The sequence below is a fragment of the Lathamus discolor genome, chromosome 14 (genome assembly GCF_037157495.1).
Source record: "Lathamus discolor isolate bLatDis1 chromosome 14, bLatDis1.hap1, whole genome shotgun sequence".
Taxonomy (NCBI): Eukaryota; Metazoa; Chordata; class Aves; order Psittaciformes; family Psittacidae; genus Lathamus; species Lathamus discolor.
In genome coordinates, this window is record NC_088897.1 from 1,441,193 (window position 1) to 1,457,724 (window position 16,532).

Consider the following 16,532-nt stretch of genomic DNA (forward strand, 5'->3'; position numbering starts at 1 on the left):
ACAGGGCGGGTGGATCCTGTGGGCCAGGCCTGCTGTGAGAGCCACATCCCTTGACAAAAAACACAGTAAACAGGCATGGTCCAGCTCTGCCCCTGAGTGCAGAGGCAGCTGCCTGGTCCTGTATCAGCTCAGGGACCTAGGAGCCACCAGCTCAGCTTTGCCAGCCCAGGGCTGAAGGGAGAGCTGGGGTGCCCATCCCTGCCCCTCTGGCTCCCAGGGTACTGCTCACAGCCTGCCCTGAGGAAACAGGAATGGGGCAGAGCGCAGCCCTGAGCTCTCAGTTTGCAGACCCCAAACTCACAGTCCCCTCTCCCCTCTCTCCCTGCCGGTGCTGGGACACCTGAGCAGAAGAAGATCATGATCATTATCTGCTGCGTGATCCTGGGCATCGTCATCGCCTCCACCTTCGGTGGCATTTTCGGATAGACTCACCCCGCGGGACTGTTTGTGTACGATGGACGGAGCTGCGTGTGCCGTGGGGCCGCAGCCGCACTGGAGCAAACCACGCAGCCCCGGAGCCTCCCAGCAGCATTTCAGTTTCTAATGCATGGTTGTTTGTGACGCTGTGTGTGCGGTGCGGTGCGTCTGTATGGAGGGAGCGCCAGCCCCGGGGCGTAGGCAGGGTGCAGGGGATGGTGATGGGCAGGAGGGGGACCCTGGGAGGGAACCCGAGTTCTCATCACTGCTCCAGCCTGCATGGCTGGCTGGGGACAGGGGTGCCCTTGGGCACTGCCGCTCCTCCTGTGCTGGGCAGTCTGCATTAGTGACAACCAAGGATGCAGGGTGTCAGGGCTCCTCAGGAGCACAGTGCCCAGTCAACCTCCCCCAGCTTCCCCATTACCTCCAGCCAGAGCTCTCGTGTCAGCTGTGTCTGTGCTTACAAACACCTTTCCTTGGGCTGCTTCTCTCACGGGACCCTTCCCCAGGGGTGTGCTCAGACAGGCCCTGCCTGCTCCTGTCCCTCCCTGTCCTGTGGCCGTGCCTGGCTGCAGGGCTCTATCCCTGCTGCCCCTCCAAGGCAAGCCCTTGCCCCAGTGTGGGTGCCAGGGGATGGATGTTCTGCTGCTGACAGTGGGTGCCGGAGCAGTGTAGGATAAGGGGCTGCTGCTTTGGGCCATCAGTTGCCTGGGGATGGGGACAGGCCACATGGGGACATGTGCTGCATGCTGGTGCTGGCCTGGTAGGTACTTTAAGGCCAGCACGTTTCGCTGGTTGCTCTGCCTGCACCAAAGCTTCATTATTCTCTGTCAGCCCTGGCACACAGTGGCCCTGGCTCCTTCTGCCCACAGCCCCTGGCAGCACTTGCCTGGGATCAGGGCTGCATCCAGCCTCACTTCTCCACATAGGCACCTATGGCTGGGGCTGGAGGCAGCCAAGCTTTCTCCTGTTGTGGTCCCTGGAGCAGCCCTTGTTGGATCCACACCCCTGCTAGCTAAGAGGAGCAGCCTTCCTCCTCCTTGGTCCTATGAGTTCCTGAGCAGGGCAGTGCCTGACTCCCCCTTCCATCTCTCTGCCACCTCTTGGCACCCGCCTGCTCCTTCCAGTCTTGGCACAAGGCCCTTGTGCCTGTTCATCCCCTGGGCCATCCAGAGAGGACCCACACGTGGCAGGATGCTGTGGAGGCACCTGGGTACCCTCTGCTGCACCCACTGTGTGGACACAGCCACTGTGGTGGCCTGAGCCTACCGGCAGCTCCAAAGAACCCTGTGATGCCACTGTCTGTTTTCCTCAGGCTGGGAGCAGGGCTCTGCCCTTCCATTCCTCTGTAGATTCCAGGGCTGCAGCTGGCCCATGCACATGCCAAAGCACCACTGAGGAACCCAGAGCAGGGCAGGCACTTGGAGCCACACATTGGGACAGGGTCTGGATGTAAGCCCAGATGCTGGTAGCAGAAAAAGGGCAGCTGATGTCAGTGAGTACTCCAGCTGCAGCTGCGTTTCAACTCTCTGCTCGGACCAGGGTCCCTGTGCTCCTCCACCCTGGCTGGGTGCTGTAGCACAGGAGCTGGCCCTATGCATGGTGCCCATGGCTGGGGGGACAAGGAAGTGGGCTGTAGCCAAGACACAACACTACCTTCCTCAGACACAGCCCTGCCCAGCAGCAACCCAGACGTGGCTCTTTCCCTGCCACTGTTACCCGAGGTCCCACTGTACAGCCCCTGGCTGCATTCAGCTGCCCTTGGGAAGCATGTCCAGCCCAGTCCCCTGCCCAGCACAGGGGTGCGACCATGGAACAGCCAACTCTGGAGCCCCCTTCTTTCACATTCCCACACCAACGGATGTGAGCTATAGGGCTGCAGCCTGTGTGCACAAAAGGGCTTGGGGCATGGGGAGCTCTGCAGAAGGGAGCAGGCCAGCTCTGGAGCTCCTCGAGGGCAGGAGGCAGGCATGGGCAGGGTCCTTGATCTAAGGGGAGGCAGCTGGAAGTGATGTATGAGTGCCTGCTGCTCCTGCCCCAGTACAGTTCCCTGTCACCATACCCTGCTGTGCTGAGCCAGCAAGAACACTGGGCCCCCTCCTCTGGGAAGCAATAACACTGCTGGAAGGGCTGCTCCTGGGTGGGCAGGCAGAAAAGCTCCTCTCAGGCTCTCGCCCTGCAGCAATGCCCACTGCTAGCGCAAGGTGGTCTTTTTATCTTCCAAGCAGCGGCTTTTGTGGCACAAGCTCACATGACATCAGGGCTGTGGCCCACCCCTGTCAAGGCACAAGGCTAAGAACAGCATGAGGGGGCTCTGGCACTTGCTCCTTCCTTGTTGGTACCACCACCACCAGCAGCCCGCCAGCAGCAGGAGCTGGATGGGGCCACAGTCGGCAGCTCCGCCACTGGCACTTTGCTGGGATCCTGCAGGCAGTGGTGGTGCCAGGCTCCAGGGCATGGGAGGCAGAGGAGCAGGCTGCCACTGCTGCCCCACAGGCAGGTTCACACTGTCCTCGCTGTGAGGGGAGGGTGTTTTGGTGCAATAATTACCCCTGCACTATGGGAAGCCCCGCTCAGTTCCTTTTTACCTACCTGTTGTTGCATGTACAGACCAAATCACCAACAGTGTGGTTGTGCTTTGGGGAGACATTTCACTTTTTCTTTCCAGCCCCTGACCTCAGACCGCTTGTCCTTTGGGTTACCCCACCTCTGTTCCAAGTGCCACCTGCCCTCCCAGCACCGGGAGCGTGTCGATGCAGTATTCCACAAACAGTGTGGGGCACGCACAGCTTGCACTCGAACTGGGGATTATTTTGGGGTTTTTTTAGTAATTATATGTACTTGAAAGCTTTCCAAGTCCCCTCTCCCTGTGGAGTTGTACTGTTGCTGTACTGTGAGCTAAGTGTCCTTGTTTTCTATGTGGATCTTGACCCTGGCTTGCTCTGTCTCACTGGGCTGGATGACACTGTATGTTGCCTCTTTTCTCCTTCACCCTTTACCTTCCTGCTAGCCTCCCCTTCTCCCAAAGCTCTGGGTGCAAAACAGCTTCCCATTTTGTGGAATTTTTATGTAGAATAAACATTTGTAACTGTAAAGCTCTGGCTGGCACCTCTGTTTCAGGGGAAGGGAGGAGATGATGGGGAACAAGGGCTGGAGTGCAGACAGCCCTGGGAGAACTAAAGCACACAAGCTGGGCCTGATGCAAAGTGCACACAGGACTGATTGCCACAGGAATAGAACTTCTGCCAGGAGGCAGACTTGCCCTCATGGGACACACCTTTATGGTGCCTGGGAAGCTGGCAAGGAACTAGGTACTATGTTCCTACCTCAGTACTCCCCTGCAATGAGCACAAGATACAGGAGACCAGCGATAGTTCTGCCTCATTGACTGTTTAGTGGAGGGTGAATGTAATGTTCTGCCTCACCTGGAGCTTCAGATGGTTCAGTGCACTCTCAAGTACATAAACAATGGCATTGCAGACACCAAGGAGCCTGCCTTCACCAGGAAAACAGGGCTGGAAGCTTCACAGTTGGCTGTTGGACAGCACTGGAGCCAGTTTATACCTTCAAGAGCCACAAAGATCTGTCCCAGCAAGTCCCAGGCCTGAAGTGTCCACCTATGCCATCCATGAGAGGCTCGCTGGAGACTTCAACACGCTATATTCCACGCCAGCAGTGTCCAAAGGAATTCAGAAGCGAGGGCGGCGCTTTCGACCCGTGTATTTTGTGTCTGCTCGCACTTCCCTGTGGAGAAAATCAGAAAGCGACTAAGCACAATTGTTCTGGGAGGGGAAGGAAAGCAGGTTTATGGCAGGAGTTTGACCAGGTGATAGCAGGCCAGACCGGCACAGTCAGCCTCAGCTGAAGCAGCTGAACTTACTTGCCCTGTCGTCGTCTACGTTCCTTCTTCTCAAGGATCCAGTCCCGGCTTTTCTTCACAGACTTGCCCTTGGCATTTCTGAACCGTGTCCTGCAGAGAAAGCAAACAGCAGCTGGAGAGGAACTGACGTGCAGCGGCACAGTTTTCTGCCCTGGAGGATTGTCAGCCAGAACTGACCCTCTGCTTCATAAAACCAGCGAGTACCTCTCCTATGACCCTTGGGGTGAAGAGGGGTAGGTGGTCAAACAGTCCAGCTGCAGACGCACTCAGGAAGAGGCTGCTTCCAGCCCTGGCTCTGAACTGAGGGATACCCACCTGCCATGGGCTGCAGCAGGCCAGCACTCCCCCGTACCATTTCTGACACATCAGCAATACCCTGGGCAGTGGGACCTTGAGGGAATACAGACTTAAGCACAGGCACTTTCCCCTTGTCTACTTGACTACAAAGAAAGCAGACAAAGCTCTGGCTTCCCAGCAAACTGCCAGTTCTGCTATTACCTTCCAACACGAGGTACTGCCTGGACTAAGCAAGCATAGAAATGCAGTGTAAGAGGCAGGAAAACAAGCCAGCCACAAGCTCCTGGCAGCCATGACGACTTTCCTCTGTTTTCTGTTCTCTGTCTCTCCCACTGGCTGCAGGAGGGGCTTCTCCCTGCACCACTACCATGGGAGGAGACCTGGACAGCAGGAGAAACCCACCAGGCCACAGCTAAGCAGAGTTAAGCAAACAATCTGACAGCAAAAGAAAGGCAACACCAGGCTTTAGGCACAGCAGCCTGCCTCCCCAACAGAAACCACTATGCTTGCTATCAGCAGTGCTGTAAATAGCCCCACCTCACATCACCACTGGCCTACACTACAGCACTGAGCTGGGGAGCCAGGAGCTGGACAGAAAGTGCTAGGGTAAGCATCAACCACAGCAAAGCCCTCCAAACTAACCTGTTCTGTTCCTTGTGTCTTAGTCCCTTCAAGAAGATAAAGTAGTGCCCATGTGGGTTGCCAAGGGTTTTCCCAGTTTCCTCTCTTCAGTCTCTTCTCACATGGCAGCACTGTGGCCCTCAGTCAGCAAAACCCAGTCCTTACAAGCCACCCCACCCCTTCTTAGAAAACTCAGCCCTTGTGAGCACCCCCCTACTTGGGGAGAGCTTCATCTCCTATACGATACCTCTCATTGGTGAACTTTGCCTGGTGCATCTCTTCTCCATCAGCACACTCAGTACCAAGGCCCTGGAAAGCAAATTTGGGAAGTTTCGCTCTCCTCTGGAACAAACAGAGCTAACAGTCATGTCGCCTAAATTAAGGGGAACCTAGGGCTCTCTAAGAGAAAGGACCAGAGCAGGAACAAACTGGTCTTCCAGAAATTGTGGCGAAGAAACCAGATCTCAGGGAGAGCAGGGTTTGGTGAGACTGACAGCAAATGTATAAATGAAATCACTCTGCATGTGCAGAGCTGCCTGGCTCCCATTCTTGCCCACATTACCCAGCAGCCAGGAAGGCAACTCTGCTGTGCTGTGGAGCTGCTCACCTTTGGTAACGTGCCAGATGCTCCAACAAAGAGACAAAGGAAGAACCTAAAAGAACAAGAATAAGGAGCATGAAGCTGGGATTCAGCATGTAATTCCCAGTCCCCAAGCAAGACTGAGATTTTTGTTTGTAACAGTCTGTAACAGAGTTGGCTATCTGTCCTGGACTATCACTGGAGGTGTTTAAGGCCAGGCTGGACAGGACTTTGAGCAACCCTGCTGTGGCAGAGGCTTGGAACTGGATGAGCTTTAAGGTGTCTTCTAACTCCAACTGTTCTATGATTCAGTGAATAGCTTGAGGAAAAGAAAATCCCTGCTAAACCCAGGCCTCACCCCCAAACACCCACATACACAGATGCACAAGACTCACTTCTTGGCTTTGGTGCTGTTTGGGTAATCTACCACCATTCCCCCAGTAAAGCCAGCTCTCATGGCCTGGGCAGTAATGAGCTCCAGCTGGAAAAAGAAGGACATGCAAGAGTTATTTAGTAGTCATCCACCAGCAATGCCCAAGAAACCTCTTGGCTCGGCCACAGCTAACTATGAGTGCCGAAGACAGGTTGTTCAGCTCTGCACCACACTCCCAGCTCTGCAGTACCATCAGGACACCAGTTCCACTGCCTTCATTTGGTTCTCCCTGCTGTTCAGTCTAACCTGCATTAATTGGCACAGCACACTTTACTAGGAGAGGGATACCAGGCTGGATTTCCCAGCTCTAGGGAGTTACAGGACAGTGCCGATGACTGTAGGCCAGACTTCAATCCCAGCAGAAAATCCAGGACAGCAGATTCAGATTCTGTCCTGTCAATTTCTTTAAGGCTCACCTCAAAACAACCTGTGAAGCCACAGAAGTAGCATTCTCCTTACAGGTTTCTTTTTAGGGCTCTTGAAGAGCTTTACAGAGGGTGGGAAAGACAGAGAAACAGATCTCATGTGGAGAAATTCAGAGCCCCAAAGAGCACACAGCTTCATTGCCTTGCTCTGCCTGTCCCTCTTCCCTACTGAGTGATGTCCTGTACCTGCTCTGAGTTCTCAGGGTACAGCTGCAGGACAGCTCGGGATCCTCGGGCCTGCAGGAAATAGTGTCAGTGAGTCAGTGCAGGCAACCCCTCTGGTCACTCAATTCCCAGCCTAGATATTAGCACCCTCCTCCTCAAAGCCTCCTGGAAAAAGTCTCCCAGGAGAGCTGTTCAGACTGCAGAGCCTGCTCCTCCACAGCACAAGGGACAGGCTTAACAGCAGGGCTCAGAGAAGCACGAGAGACCATACAGGCAGGCAAGGAGATAGGAAATAGGTGCTCCTGTCAGTCCTCCAGAGCAGCATTTACTTAAAATATCTTGCTAAAATGCACCAGTGAGGATGTAAAAGTAGGCAGAGGCCTGACTGGGAAAGCAGGACACTTACCAAGGCAGTATAAAGAGTTGAGAAGAATCGATAAAGGCGTTTTGGAGGGCTGTGTGATTTCTTATCAGCATTACAAAGCCACTGCACTGCAGAAATACTGGGAAAGAAAACAGGAGTCCTGGGACACTCAGCCATTGATCCTTCTGCAGAGCCTCTCACCTCCCTTAGTACTTCCAGCACTAATTCTCTCCATGTAGCTTTGCCTTCTGTTTTGCAGTTACACAAATCCCTCTAGAGACTCACTGTGCCAAAACCCAGCAAGGTGCAGTAGTTACTCAAGCACAGAAGAATCACCAAGCATCCCCTTTAGGCCAGGTATTCAAACAATTCACTCAAGTACACAAACTGACCTGATACAGCCGTCAAACATGCCAGGCCGGAAGGGAATGCCATCGCCCATGTCTGCAAGGAGAAGATCTCCTTCCACCTCCCTCTCCACGGCCACATCTGCACAGGACAGCGCACAGCTCAGGCGACCACCTCACACCTTTGGGACCACCTTGAGCCAAGGCAAGGGTGGCAGGGGAGGAGAACCGGCTCACCGAGCATGGCAGGACTGATGTCCATGCCAATCCAGTAGTGGCCCTCCTCAGAGATGTAATCACCACTCAGCCCAGAGCCACAGCTGAAGGGAGGAAGAGGGACAGCAGGGCGGTTATGGGCCTGCTCTGAGGGCGATGCTGGCAGCCTCACCGCTGCGGCAGCCCGCTTCTCTCCGTCCCACAACAGACAGACGCCGGTGCTCCAAGGGCCGGGGTGCCCCCAGCCCGTGTTCAGCCCCAGCGCTGTCCCAGCCGCCCCACCGCGCTCACCCGACGTCCAGGAGGAGGCACGGCCGGTCCCGGGGCAGTCCCAGCAGCTCCACGGCCCGCTCCGACATCTGCGACTGGATCTCCACCACCCGGGAGCTGTAAGGCACGGTCAGGGCGCGGGCAGACGGGGGCAGCCGCCGGCTCCCCGCAGGGCTTCGTTCCCCACCGCGGCCCCAGGGCAGGGCCCTCACCCCGGCGGGCCGCCCCAGTGCCCCAGAGCAAGACACTCCGCCACGCTCCCCGCCTCAGGCCCCGCAGCCATCACTCCACCGTACTTCTGCGTGTACTTCCGCGCCTCCGCCTCATCGTAGAACTGCAAGGAGAGACGGAGCCGATAAGACCAGACCAGACCAGACCAGACCAGACCAGACCAGGCCCGGCCCAGCCCGGCCCCCCCCCCGCAGCCGGGTCGGGTCGGGTCGGGGCTCCGCTCCCCCCCTCCTGCCGCTCACCAGCTCCGGCGGCCCCCGGTGCTCGGGCCGGCGCCCGCTGCCCGCCATGCTGCCGCGTGACGCCGCTGCCTCGTGACGTCACTGCCCCGCGCCGGGCGCGGAGGGCGCCGCTCCGTCCAAGATGGCGGCGGGAGGCAGCTCGGCGTGATGGAGCCGGCAGCTCTCGGGCGCCTGCGGCGGCTCCTGCCCGCCGGCCCGGGAGTGCCGCGGCTCGGCCGAGCCCTGGCGCCGTGCCGCGGCGCAAAAGCGGGTGCCGGTGGATCTCCGCGGGCGCTCCAGGACCTGTACGAGGTGCTGGGAGTCCCGGCCACGGCGACGGCGGCCCAGATCAAGACGGCGTACTACGAGCAGTCGTTCCGCTATCACCCCGACCGCAACGCCGGCAGCGCCGCCGCCGCCGCTCGGTTTGCCGCCGTCAGCGAGGCCTACCGGGTGCTGGGCAGCGCCGCCCTGCGCCGCAAGTACGACCGCGGGCTCCTCAGCGCCGAGGACGTGCGCGGCGCCCCGCAGCCCCCGGGCCGCCCGACCGCCCCCTCCCCGCCGCCGCCCCGCGCCTCCGCCGCCGCCCGCAGCGGGCCCGTCCCGCCGCCCTTCGACTTCGACGCCTTCTACCGGGCGCACTACGGGGAGCAGCTGGAGCGGGAGCGGGTGCTGCGGGCGAGGCGGGAGCAGCTGCGCGTCCGCAGGGAGGAGGTCGCTGCCCAAGGACGCTTTCGGCTCCTCTCTGACCTCTCGGTCGGGCTCTTCTTGCTTCTGGGTGTTGCGCTCCTCTACGGCCTCAAGTGACAGCGGGGCCGCGCCGGGCCGGGTGGCTGCCGGGTGGCACAGAGCAGCAGAAGCATCCCCTGCGTTCTCGCAGTAGGCAGGCATCGTGTGCCGGGGCTGCTGCCCGGGCTGTGAAACCTCCCCTCTGCTGGTGCAGCCTCCAGACCCAGTACATGACCAGCAGGCTCCATGCGCAGGCCCTGCTCCATGCTTCGTGACCAGGCCCCTCTGCCAGCCTAACCTTCAGACACAGCAGGCGCAGTACACACACGATGTGACCTCTGCGAGAGTGACCTGCCAATGGCATGTGCGCACCGGATGTCATGTGGGGGCTCTGCTCCATGGGCTGCAATGTACCTCTGCTGGTAGCATGATCCTGCAGATGGGGTGTAGGGAGCCAACAGGCTGCAGTGTGCCCCTCTGCTGATACGGCCTACACACAGTGCCTGACAAGTGAATGCGGTTCATGGACTCCGCTGTGTGGACTGTGACGTGTCCCCTCCACTGGCAATACAGTTTGACCTTGCTGGGAGCCACATGCCTTTCCTAAACCACAGCAGAGATTAAATGGCTGTCAGTGGTGGTTGTGTGTGGTGTGTGTTCATGGGGGTGCGCTCACTGATACTGGTTTATGGCTTGCTGTGGTTTTATGTTAATCTGAGAGATTAACTCTCTGTGCTGTCACACCTACATCTTTGGAGAGTTTTAGGAGTGTTGGTTTCCACACTGTATCATTGCCCTTGTTTGTCCCTCTTCGGGGCTTGCCCTGAAAGGAAGTCTTGGCATTGGCAGCCTGGAAGAAAGAAGTCTGGGCTCGTGGCAGCTTGTGTCCTGGTCAGTGTGTGACATCACCTGGAGGTGCTGCTCAAAACACTTCTGTGTGCAGAAGAACCTGTCCTGTCCAGGGCTTGCCAGGAACTTTGCACAAACCCATGCCACATGGGCCTTTGTGGCTGGGAGTGGTACACTTCTGAGCACTGAGTGGCACTACTTGTGTTTTACATGTATCTAAGCATCATTTGCACATAAGAGTATTTGCTTGTTTAAGTACTGCAGTGTTGTAAGAACTAAAGGTTCTGTCTTAGAGCTGCTGCCTTTCCTCAGGTGAAAGCTTCACCTGTGCTATGCTGGGACTACATGAAGTTAGTGAAGCTTCATGGTGCTGAACTCTGAGTGTCCAAAGACTTCATCTGCGTTACTTTGCACTGGATTTGCTGGGCCTGGCTGGCAGCAGTCTGCAGGAGCCAAGCCCTCGCCTGTCGCCACACTGCTCCTGGGTTATGTATTCTCCCAACGCAAAAATGTTAAAAGCAAATGCCCTGTGTTCTCCAGTTGTGGAGTTCTGTGGTGCGGAACTGAGCCTGCGGCAGTAGCGTGATGGGGACTATAATGTCTGATGGTAGAGGGTATGTGCTGTCCAGGAGAGCTTTCTGCCTTCTCTGGAAGCATTGTAGCACTTCCAGCTGCAGACTGTGGAGACTGCTGTGTGTTTGGAGCAAATTCAGCCCAGGGACAGAGAGAGGTTTCCAGGATTCTCTCTGGTTGTCAGAGCATTGGTTACAGAGCGAAAGTCTCCAGAGTTGCAGCTCTGTGTCAGATGCAGGTGCATTTTCATGGTATAAACCAAGTCACTTGAAGGACCAGGGGCAGCTTCTCTGGCTAAGTTTGGCAGGAAATGTTCTTTTCCAGGCTGGATTGATCTTTCCTGAATCTGGGTAGTGCTGAAGCCTGGGGCTGTTCCTGCAGGCAGAGTCTGAACTAGCTTCCTGGCAGAGAGAGGCTCTGGTATGGTACAGCGTGGAGCAGGAGGTGCAGGCTAGGTGGTGTACTGCCTGAATCGTTCTGCCCCATAAAGCTGGGGCAGAGAAGAGCTGCTCCAGTAAGCCAGCTGCTCTCTGTCTGATGCTTGGGTCTGAAGTTGGGAGGTGAAGTACCAAGTCACCATGAGTGAGCTAATCTACGTGACTTTGGGCAGTTCATATTACTGGTTCTTCATTTCCCCATAAGTTCTCTTGAACATTAAAGATACCCAGCCATAAACTGGTGACAAAATGACGTATCTTTCTTTTGGGGGGCTTGGGTGGTAAATATTGCTTGTACTGGCTGGAAAATTGGAGGGCATTGTTCTAGCTGGTGTTCCACATGGTGTGTGCAGCAGGCAGAGGGTGGGGGGGGGGGGGTCTTGTTTCCCTGAGGTCATGCTGGGAGGGGTGGGTATGCTGCCTGCAGTCAGTGGCGAATGGGTAGGACGGCCTCCCTAAGCCACTGTGGGCTTCAATCCTGCCCACTGTAGCCCTGTTCTGTGCTGCCTCTGACACAGTACTTGCTGTGTACGTGTGATGTACCCTCTGGAGAGGATCCAGAGGAGGGCCACAGAAATGATCCAAAGGCTGAACATGTGTGAGGAAAGCCTGAGAGAATGGGATTTGTTCAGCCTTGGGAGAGAAAAGGTCAGGGGAGACCTTGTCATCGTCTTCCAGTATTTAAAGGGTGGCTACAACGAAGATGGAGACTCCCTTTTTACAAGGGAAATGATGAGGGGTGATGGGCACAGGTTACCCCTGGGCAGATTCTGACTAGACACAAGAGGATGATTTTTCACAATGAAAACAACCAGCTGTTGGCATAAGCTCACCAGGGAAGTGGTGACTCCAGAGTTGGACGCTTACTTAAGATTGGGCTGGACAGCACGCTGGGACATCTAGTCTAGGCTGTGCATTGCCTAGAAAGGTTGGACAGATGATCCTTGAGGTCCCTTCCAACCTGGGATTCTCTTGATTCTTTCCCCTCCGTCTGGAGAAGCTGGGCTGCTCTTTGGAAGGGAAGGGGTTAAGCTGGGCTCCTGGCAGGTCTCTGTGGGTGCCAGTGAGCTGCAGGCTGTGTGAGCAGGGTCCTGAGCAGCACTGGGGGGGCAGCTCCCCCCACACTTTCGACAGCATCCCCTGCAGGGACTTCTGTTAATGGAGTTAATGGTTAATAGAGATTTCTCTGTTAACCGCGGGTGCTGCCACAGCAGGGGCCCAGCCCGGGGGTGCCCAGCCCGGGGCTGCCCACCCCGGGGGCTGTGGCTCAAAGGGTCTCCTGCAGCAGGCCGTGCTGGGACACCCCTTCTCCCCCAGGAGGCCTGTTCCCCCTGCGCTGGAGCCTGCTGCCAGGCCCATCGAGGGGCTGCCGAGGCCAGGTCCCTGCTTGCCCTGCCCGGCCCTGGCTGTGCACTGGGGCTGAGCTGCCCGCAGGCTGCGGCCGGGGCCGTGCAGAAATGAATGCAGGTGCACGCTTGAAGACAACTCTTCCTGCTCCTCGCCGGGGTGAGAGGGGCACGCTGACTCCTCGAGGTGGCCCTGCGGGACAGGCAGCACTTGGTGCAGGCAGGAGAGCCACTGTACAAGCAAGGAGGGGCACAGGGGTCACCCTGTGCTGCTGCCAGCTCCTGCCTGTTACTCAGTGCTGCTGTCTGCGACTTGCAGAGCTTTGTCCACAGCCCAGGCCCTGCTGAAGGGACTGTTGCTGCCATATGTGAGGTGCTGACTGCACACTGTAGGGGTGAAGAGGCAGATGCCCAATGCTGCCAGGTTCCCCAGAGGCACTGGGTGCACTGGTGCTGCACCTACACTCACTGCCAGGACCACTGCTCTGGGGCAGTACATGCTCCAAGCTGGATAAGGACCCACACCAGGGTTGGAGAAACTCTTTTCTAAGCAATCTACATTACAGTGCCAAGCTGCAGGGTGGGCAGGCACGTGGGAAATAGGAAAAAAATGCTACAACCAGATGGGCTGAAAGCATGAGAAGGATGTGAAACCAAATGAGAAGCTAGAAACAGCATAAGGGACACTGCAGGGCTCTGATGGGCTGAGCCAAGCGCAGGTCCAGCACCTGGGGGCTGCCCAGGCTGGAGGATCCTGCTGGATTCTCAGTCCCCTGCAAGCCTGGCCAAGTGTCCCCCTGGAACCACTTCCTCCCTGCCTGTCCCATCCCTCTGTTCAGAGCCAGACCAGAGGAACACAGAGCATGGAAAAGAGCCTTTATTTAGAAAGCGCATGGTGCCCAGTGCTCCTGGGTCCTCCTCCCTGCTGCCTCCCACCTGACTGAGCCCACTGACATCCCCACAAACCACCAGCCCCCACCTCCTGTCACTGCTCCTCTTGCTGTGGATGCAGAGACCTCCCCCAGGCAGCTCCCGAGTGCAGAACCCCCAGCCCAGCCGCAGCACCTGCCCCATCCCACCCCCCGCCAACCACTTCCATGCTTCTGTGAGCACCCACCCTGTGCGTGTCCAAGAGGCTCCGCAGCCCCTCAGAACTGACAGGGGCATCCCCCATCCCTGCCCCGCTACCGGTGCGGAAGCTCCTGCTTCTGCTCTTGCTGTCTGCAGGAGGGCTGAGGGCTGAGCAGGGGGATGTGTCCGACGAGGTGCAGGGGCGAACCAAGGCTGGGGGTTTTGGAGCAGGGAGATGCCGGCTGGTGTCCCAGGGCTGGGAGATGGTGTCTGGGAGGTGCAGTTGGCATGGCAAAGGGTACAACGGCCTCCGAGGGGATGAGAAAGGTGGGCACAAAGCCATAGGAGAGGTTGAAGGCTTTGGGGACTACTCCATTCTGCAATGGGGCTAGGCGGGCTGGTGCTAGGCTAGGTAGGGCCCCTCGGCACCCTGTGGGGCCCGCAGGGTCCCTGCCCCCCCAGTCCTTCTGCAGCAGCTCCTGCAGTTTCTCCAGCTGCGTCCGGCAGATATGGGAGCGTGTGCGACTCTGGCAGAAGGACTCCAGGAAAGAATCAAGGGGCAGGTCGTGGGTCAGGAACTGCTCTACCTGTGCCTGTGGGACACCAAGCCAAGAGAGCTGTGGGGCCACAGAAGGAGCCCAGATGACTGAGCACCCCCAGGCTCTGGGCTCTTCTTCAGGGCCTGGCATGTGGGAGGGCACAAAGAGCAACCAGGGCCCAGATGAGGAAGAGGCAGCAGCACAGCGGTCTTGCCTGACTCACCTCTGACTCTGCCTCCGAGGCATCGAGCTTGGCTTGGAGCTTGCCCAGGGCACTCTGTGGGCTCCAGTTCTCCAGGTACGCCTCTGTGTCAGAAAGGGATGGGGCTGCCAATAAACCTTTCACCAGGACATCCCTATTTCTGGGGCTGAGGTCTTTCCCATCCCCAAGCATCAGCTCCCTCCCTCCCTGAACTGAAACACCCCCAAACACATCCCTGGAGCCACCTGCATCCCACCATGGCATCCATCCCATTGCAAGCAGCATCACCCGCCACTGCTCCCAGATGGGCTGTTTCCCTGGAGCCACCTGCATCCCACCATGGCATCCATCCCACTGCAAGCAGCATCACCCCCCACTGCTCCCAAATGGGCTGTTTCCCTGGAGCAGGTTTGAGGATGCTGAGCCCACCTGGACAGGATGCTCTGCCTTGTCCCATCAACTGCGCTCTACTCACCCAGGCGCTGCTGCTTGTCCCAACAGGCCTCTCGTATCTCCTGCAGCTCCTGGTACTTGATGGCCAGGGCAGCCTTCCCGTCCTCCAGCTGCGGGCGCAGGGACAGGTTCACTTTGGCCTGGGTGCAGTTTGAAGCCAAACACATCTCCCGCTCCAACTGCAGACTCTGGAACTGTGGGCATGGGAGTAGGGGCTGTGTGTGAGCATAGGGAGAAACGGGCAGGACCAGCGAGAGCTGCAGCCTGTGTCTGGGGGGACGCACGGCACCAGGCAGCTTGCCATGAATGGGGCAAACCTCATGGCTGGCTACCAAGGATGGTAGGAGAGGGCCGCGCACCGCCCCGGCTGTGCACCACCTTCATCCCGGGCAAGGGCAGGAGTGGAGCTGGGCTGCGCTTTGCCAGGATTTCCTATTTTATTCCCTTTGCTTTTGCCCAGGAAAAGCAGCTGGCACGGGGCTGAGGAGGATCCCAGAGCCCTGACCCTGCTCCCGCTGCGGGCACCTAGGGCACAGCGAGGGGCCAGGGCCTCCCCCGCACCTGGGCAGCGGCTCTGCCGGCCCGGGGCTGCCCGCCCGGCGATGGCCGCCGAACCCCCCGAGGCAGCCGCCGCCCGGGACGCCCAAGCTGGGGTTTCCCCGCATGGCAGCCGGGCGGACTCCAGGGACCGGGGGGGAGCAGCGATCCCCGGGGCGCGGCGGCGGCCGCCCGGGTCCGCAGCGCCCGGTGCCCGGGCTGCGGGCGGCTCCCCCCCGGGCACTGGGAGCGCCCCACGGCAGCGGGGCACGGGGTGGGTCGTGTGTTGCCCCCCTCCCACCCCCGCCGCGCTCCCCCGGCCTCCTCCCCCCGTTACCTTCCTGCTGAGGCGGGCGGCGCGCTGCAGCCGGGGCTCGTCCTGCAGCAGGGCGCGGAGCTGCGCGGTGCTGAGCGCGCCGAGGCGGCGCGGGGAACCGGGCGGCACCGGGGGCTGGGACATGGGCCGGGACATGGGCCGGGGACCCCCCCCCCCCCACCGCCACCGGACCACCCCCCGTTACCGGGAGCCAGGCGCGCCCCGCGTCCGCCGCGCGCCGCCGGTCTTAAAGGAGCCGTAGCTGAGACCAAGGTGTTGCGGTTCCGCACCGCGCCGCCCCCGGCTGGGGAGTGAGGGAACTGGCCCCGCACCGCCGTGTGTGCGCAGAACTGTCACAGAGCCACCACGGACACGTACAGCCCCGGGCAGGGTTGGGCTGAAGGGACCTTAAAGCTCCTCCAGCCCCAACCCTGCCACGGGCAGGGACCCCTTCCACTGGAGCAGGTTGGTCCAAGCCCCTGTGTCCAACCTGGCCTTGAGCACTGCCAGGGATGGGGCAGCCACAGCTTCTCTGGGCACCCTGTGCCAGCGCCTCAGCACCCTCACAGGGAAGAGCTTCTGCCTAAGAGCTCATCTCAGTCCCCCCTCGGGCAGGTTCAAGCCATTCCCCTTGGCCTGTCCCTACAGGCCCTTGTCCCAAGCCCCTCTCCAGGTTTCCTGCAGCCCCTTTAGGCACTGGAGCTGCTCTCAGGTCTCCCCTTCAGGAGCCTTCTCTTCTCCAGGCTGCCCCAGCCCAGCTCTCTCAGCCTGGCTCCAGAGCAGAGCTGCTCCAGCCCTCGCAGTATCTCCGTGGCCTCCTCTGGCCTCTTTCCAACAGCTCCACATCCCTCTTGTGCTGCTGCCCCAGAGCTGGATCAGGGCTGCAGGGGGAGACTCCCCCGAACAGAGTAGAGTGGAAGTATCCTGCACTTCACCCAGCTCTGTGCATCCTCTGCCTGCACACAGCTGTGTGCATCCTGCATTGCACCACACTATGTGCATCTCTCGCTGGA

General features: G+C 58.9%; 4 protein-coding genes across 11 annotated transcripts in view; 2 read left to right on the forward strand and 2 right to left on the reverse strand.

Annotated features, from left to right (window-relative positions):
- STX1A (syntaxin 1A) overlaps window positions 1-3,512 on the forward strand; it is a 61,124-nt gene extending 57,612 nt beyond the window's left edge. The window contains exon 10 of the mRNA XM_065695148.1: window positions 349-3,512. Within this exon, the coding sequence (XP_065551220.1) occupies window positions 349-426 (78 nt within the window). The 3' untranslated portion in view covers window positions 427-3,512. The remainder of the gene's footprint in view (window positions 1-348) is intronic.
- A 279-nt stretch (window positions 3,513-3,791) lies between these two features.
- BUD23 (BUD23 rRNA methyltransferase and ribosome maturation factor) lies at window positions 3,792-9,026 on the reverse strand. Of its 7 annotated transcripts, none has more exons than XM_065695141.1 (12): window positions 8,489-9,018; window positions 8,312-8,349; window positions 8,037-8,132; window positions 7,767-7,849; window positions 7,575-7,671; window positions 7,225-7,321; window positions 6,840-6,890; window positions 6,191-6,276; window positions 5,823-5,868; window positions 5,463-5,524; window positions 4,298-4,387; window positions 3,792-4,161 (listed from the first exon to the last, which is right to left on the reverse strand). In XM_065695141.1, exons 1-12 carry the CDS (start codon window positions 8,534-8,536, stop codon window positions 4,107-4,109), a joined length of 849 nt encoding a protein of 282 aa, XP_065551213.1. In that variant the 5' UTR covers window positions 8,537-9,018; the 3' UTR covers window positions 3,792-4,106. The 7 variants fall into 7 exon arrangements, 4 of the variants coding, with proteins under 4 accessions (XP_065551213.1, XP_065551215.1, XP_065551214.1 ...); XR_010616023.1 differs by lacking the exon at window positions 3,792-4,161 and adding an exon at window positions 4,613-4,687 and having other exon boundaries at window positions 4,302-4,387; window positions 8,489-9,026; XR_010616025.1 differs by lacking the exons at window positions 3,792-4,161; window positions 4,298-4,387 and adding exons at window positions 4,613-4,687; window positions 5,237-5,346 and having other exon boundaries at window positions 8,489-9,025.
- On the forward strand, window positions 8,561-9,836 carry DNAJC30 (DnaJ heat shock protein family (Hsp40) member C30). Its single transcript, XM_065695149.1, has one exon. The coding sequence runs from the start codon at window positions 8,636-8,638 to the stop codon at window positions 9,272-9,274; it is 639 nt and encodes a 212-aa protein (XP_065551221.1). The 5' UTR covers window positions 8,561-8,635; the 3' UTR covers window positions 9,275-9,836.
- Window positions 9,837-13,260: 3,424 nt separating this feature from the next.
- VPS37D (VPS37D subunit of ESCRT-I) lies at window positions 13,261-15,821 on the reverse strand. Of its 2 annotated transcripts, none has more exons than XM_065694506.1 (4): window positions 15,725-15,821; window positions 14,689-14,860; window positions 14,235-14,317; window positions 13,261-14,065 (listed from the first exon to the last, which is right to left on the reverse strand). In XM_065694506.1, the coding sequence occupies exons 2-4, from the start codon at window positions 14,831-14,833 to the stop codon at window positions 13,586-13,588; spliced, it is 708 nt and encodes a 235-aa protein (XP_065550578.1). In that variant the 5' UTR covers window positions 14,834-14,860; window positions 15,725-15,821; the 3' UTR covers window positions 13,261-13,585. The 2 variants fall into 2 exon arrangements, with proteins under 2 accessions (XP_065550578.1, XP_065550577.1); XM_065694505.1 differs by lacking the exon at window positions 15,725-15,821 and adding an exon at window positions 15,541-15,706.
- Between the last annotated feature and the right edge of the window lie 711 nt (window positions 15,822-16,532).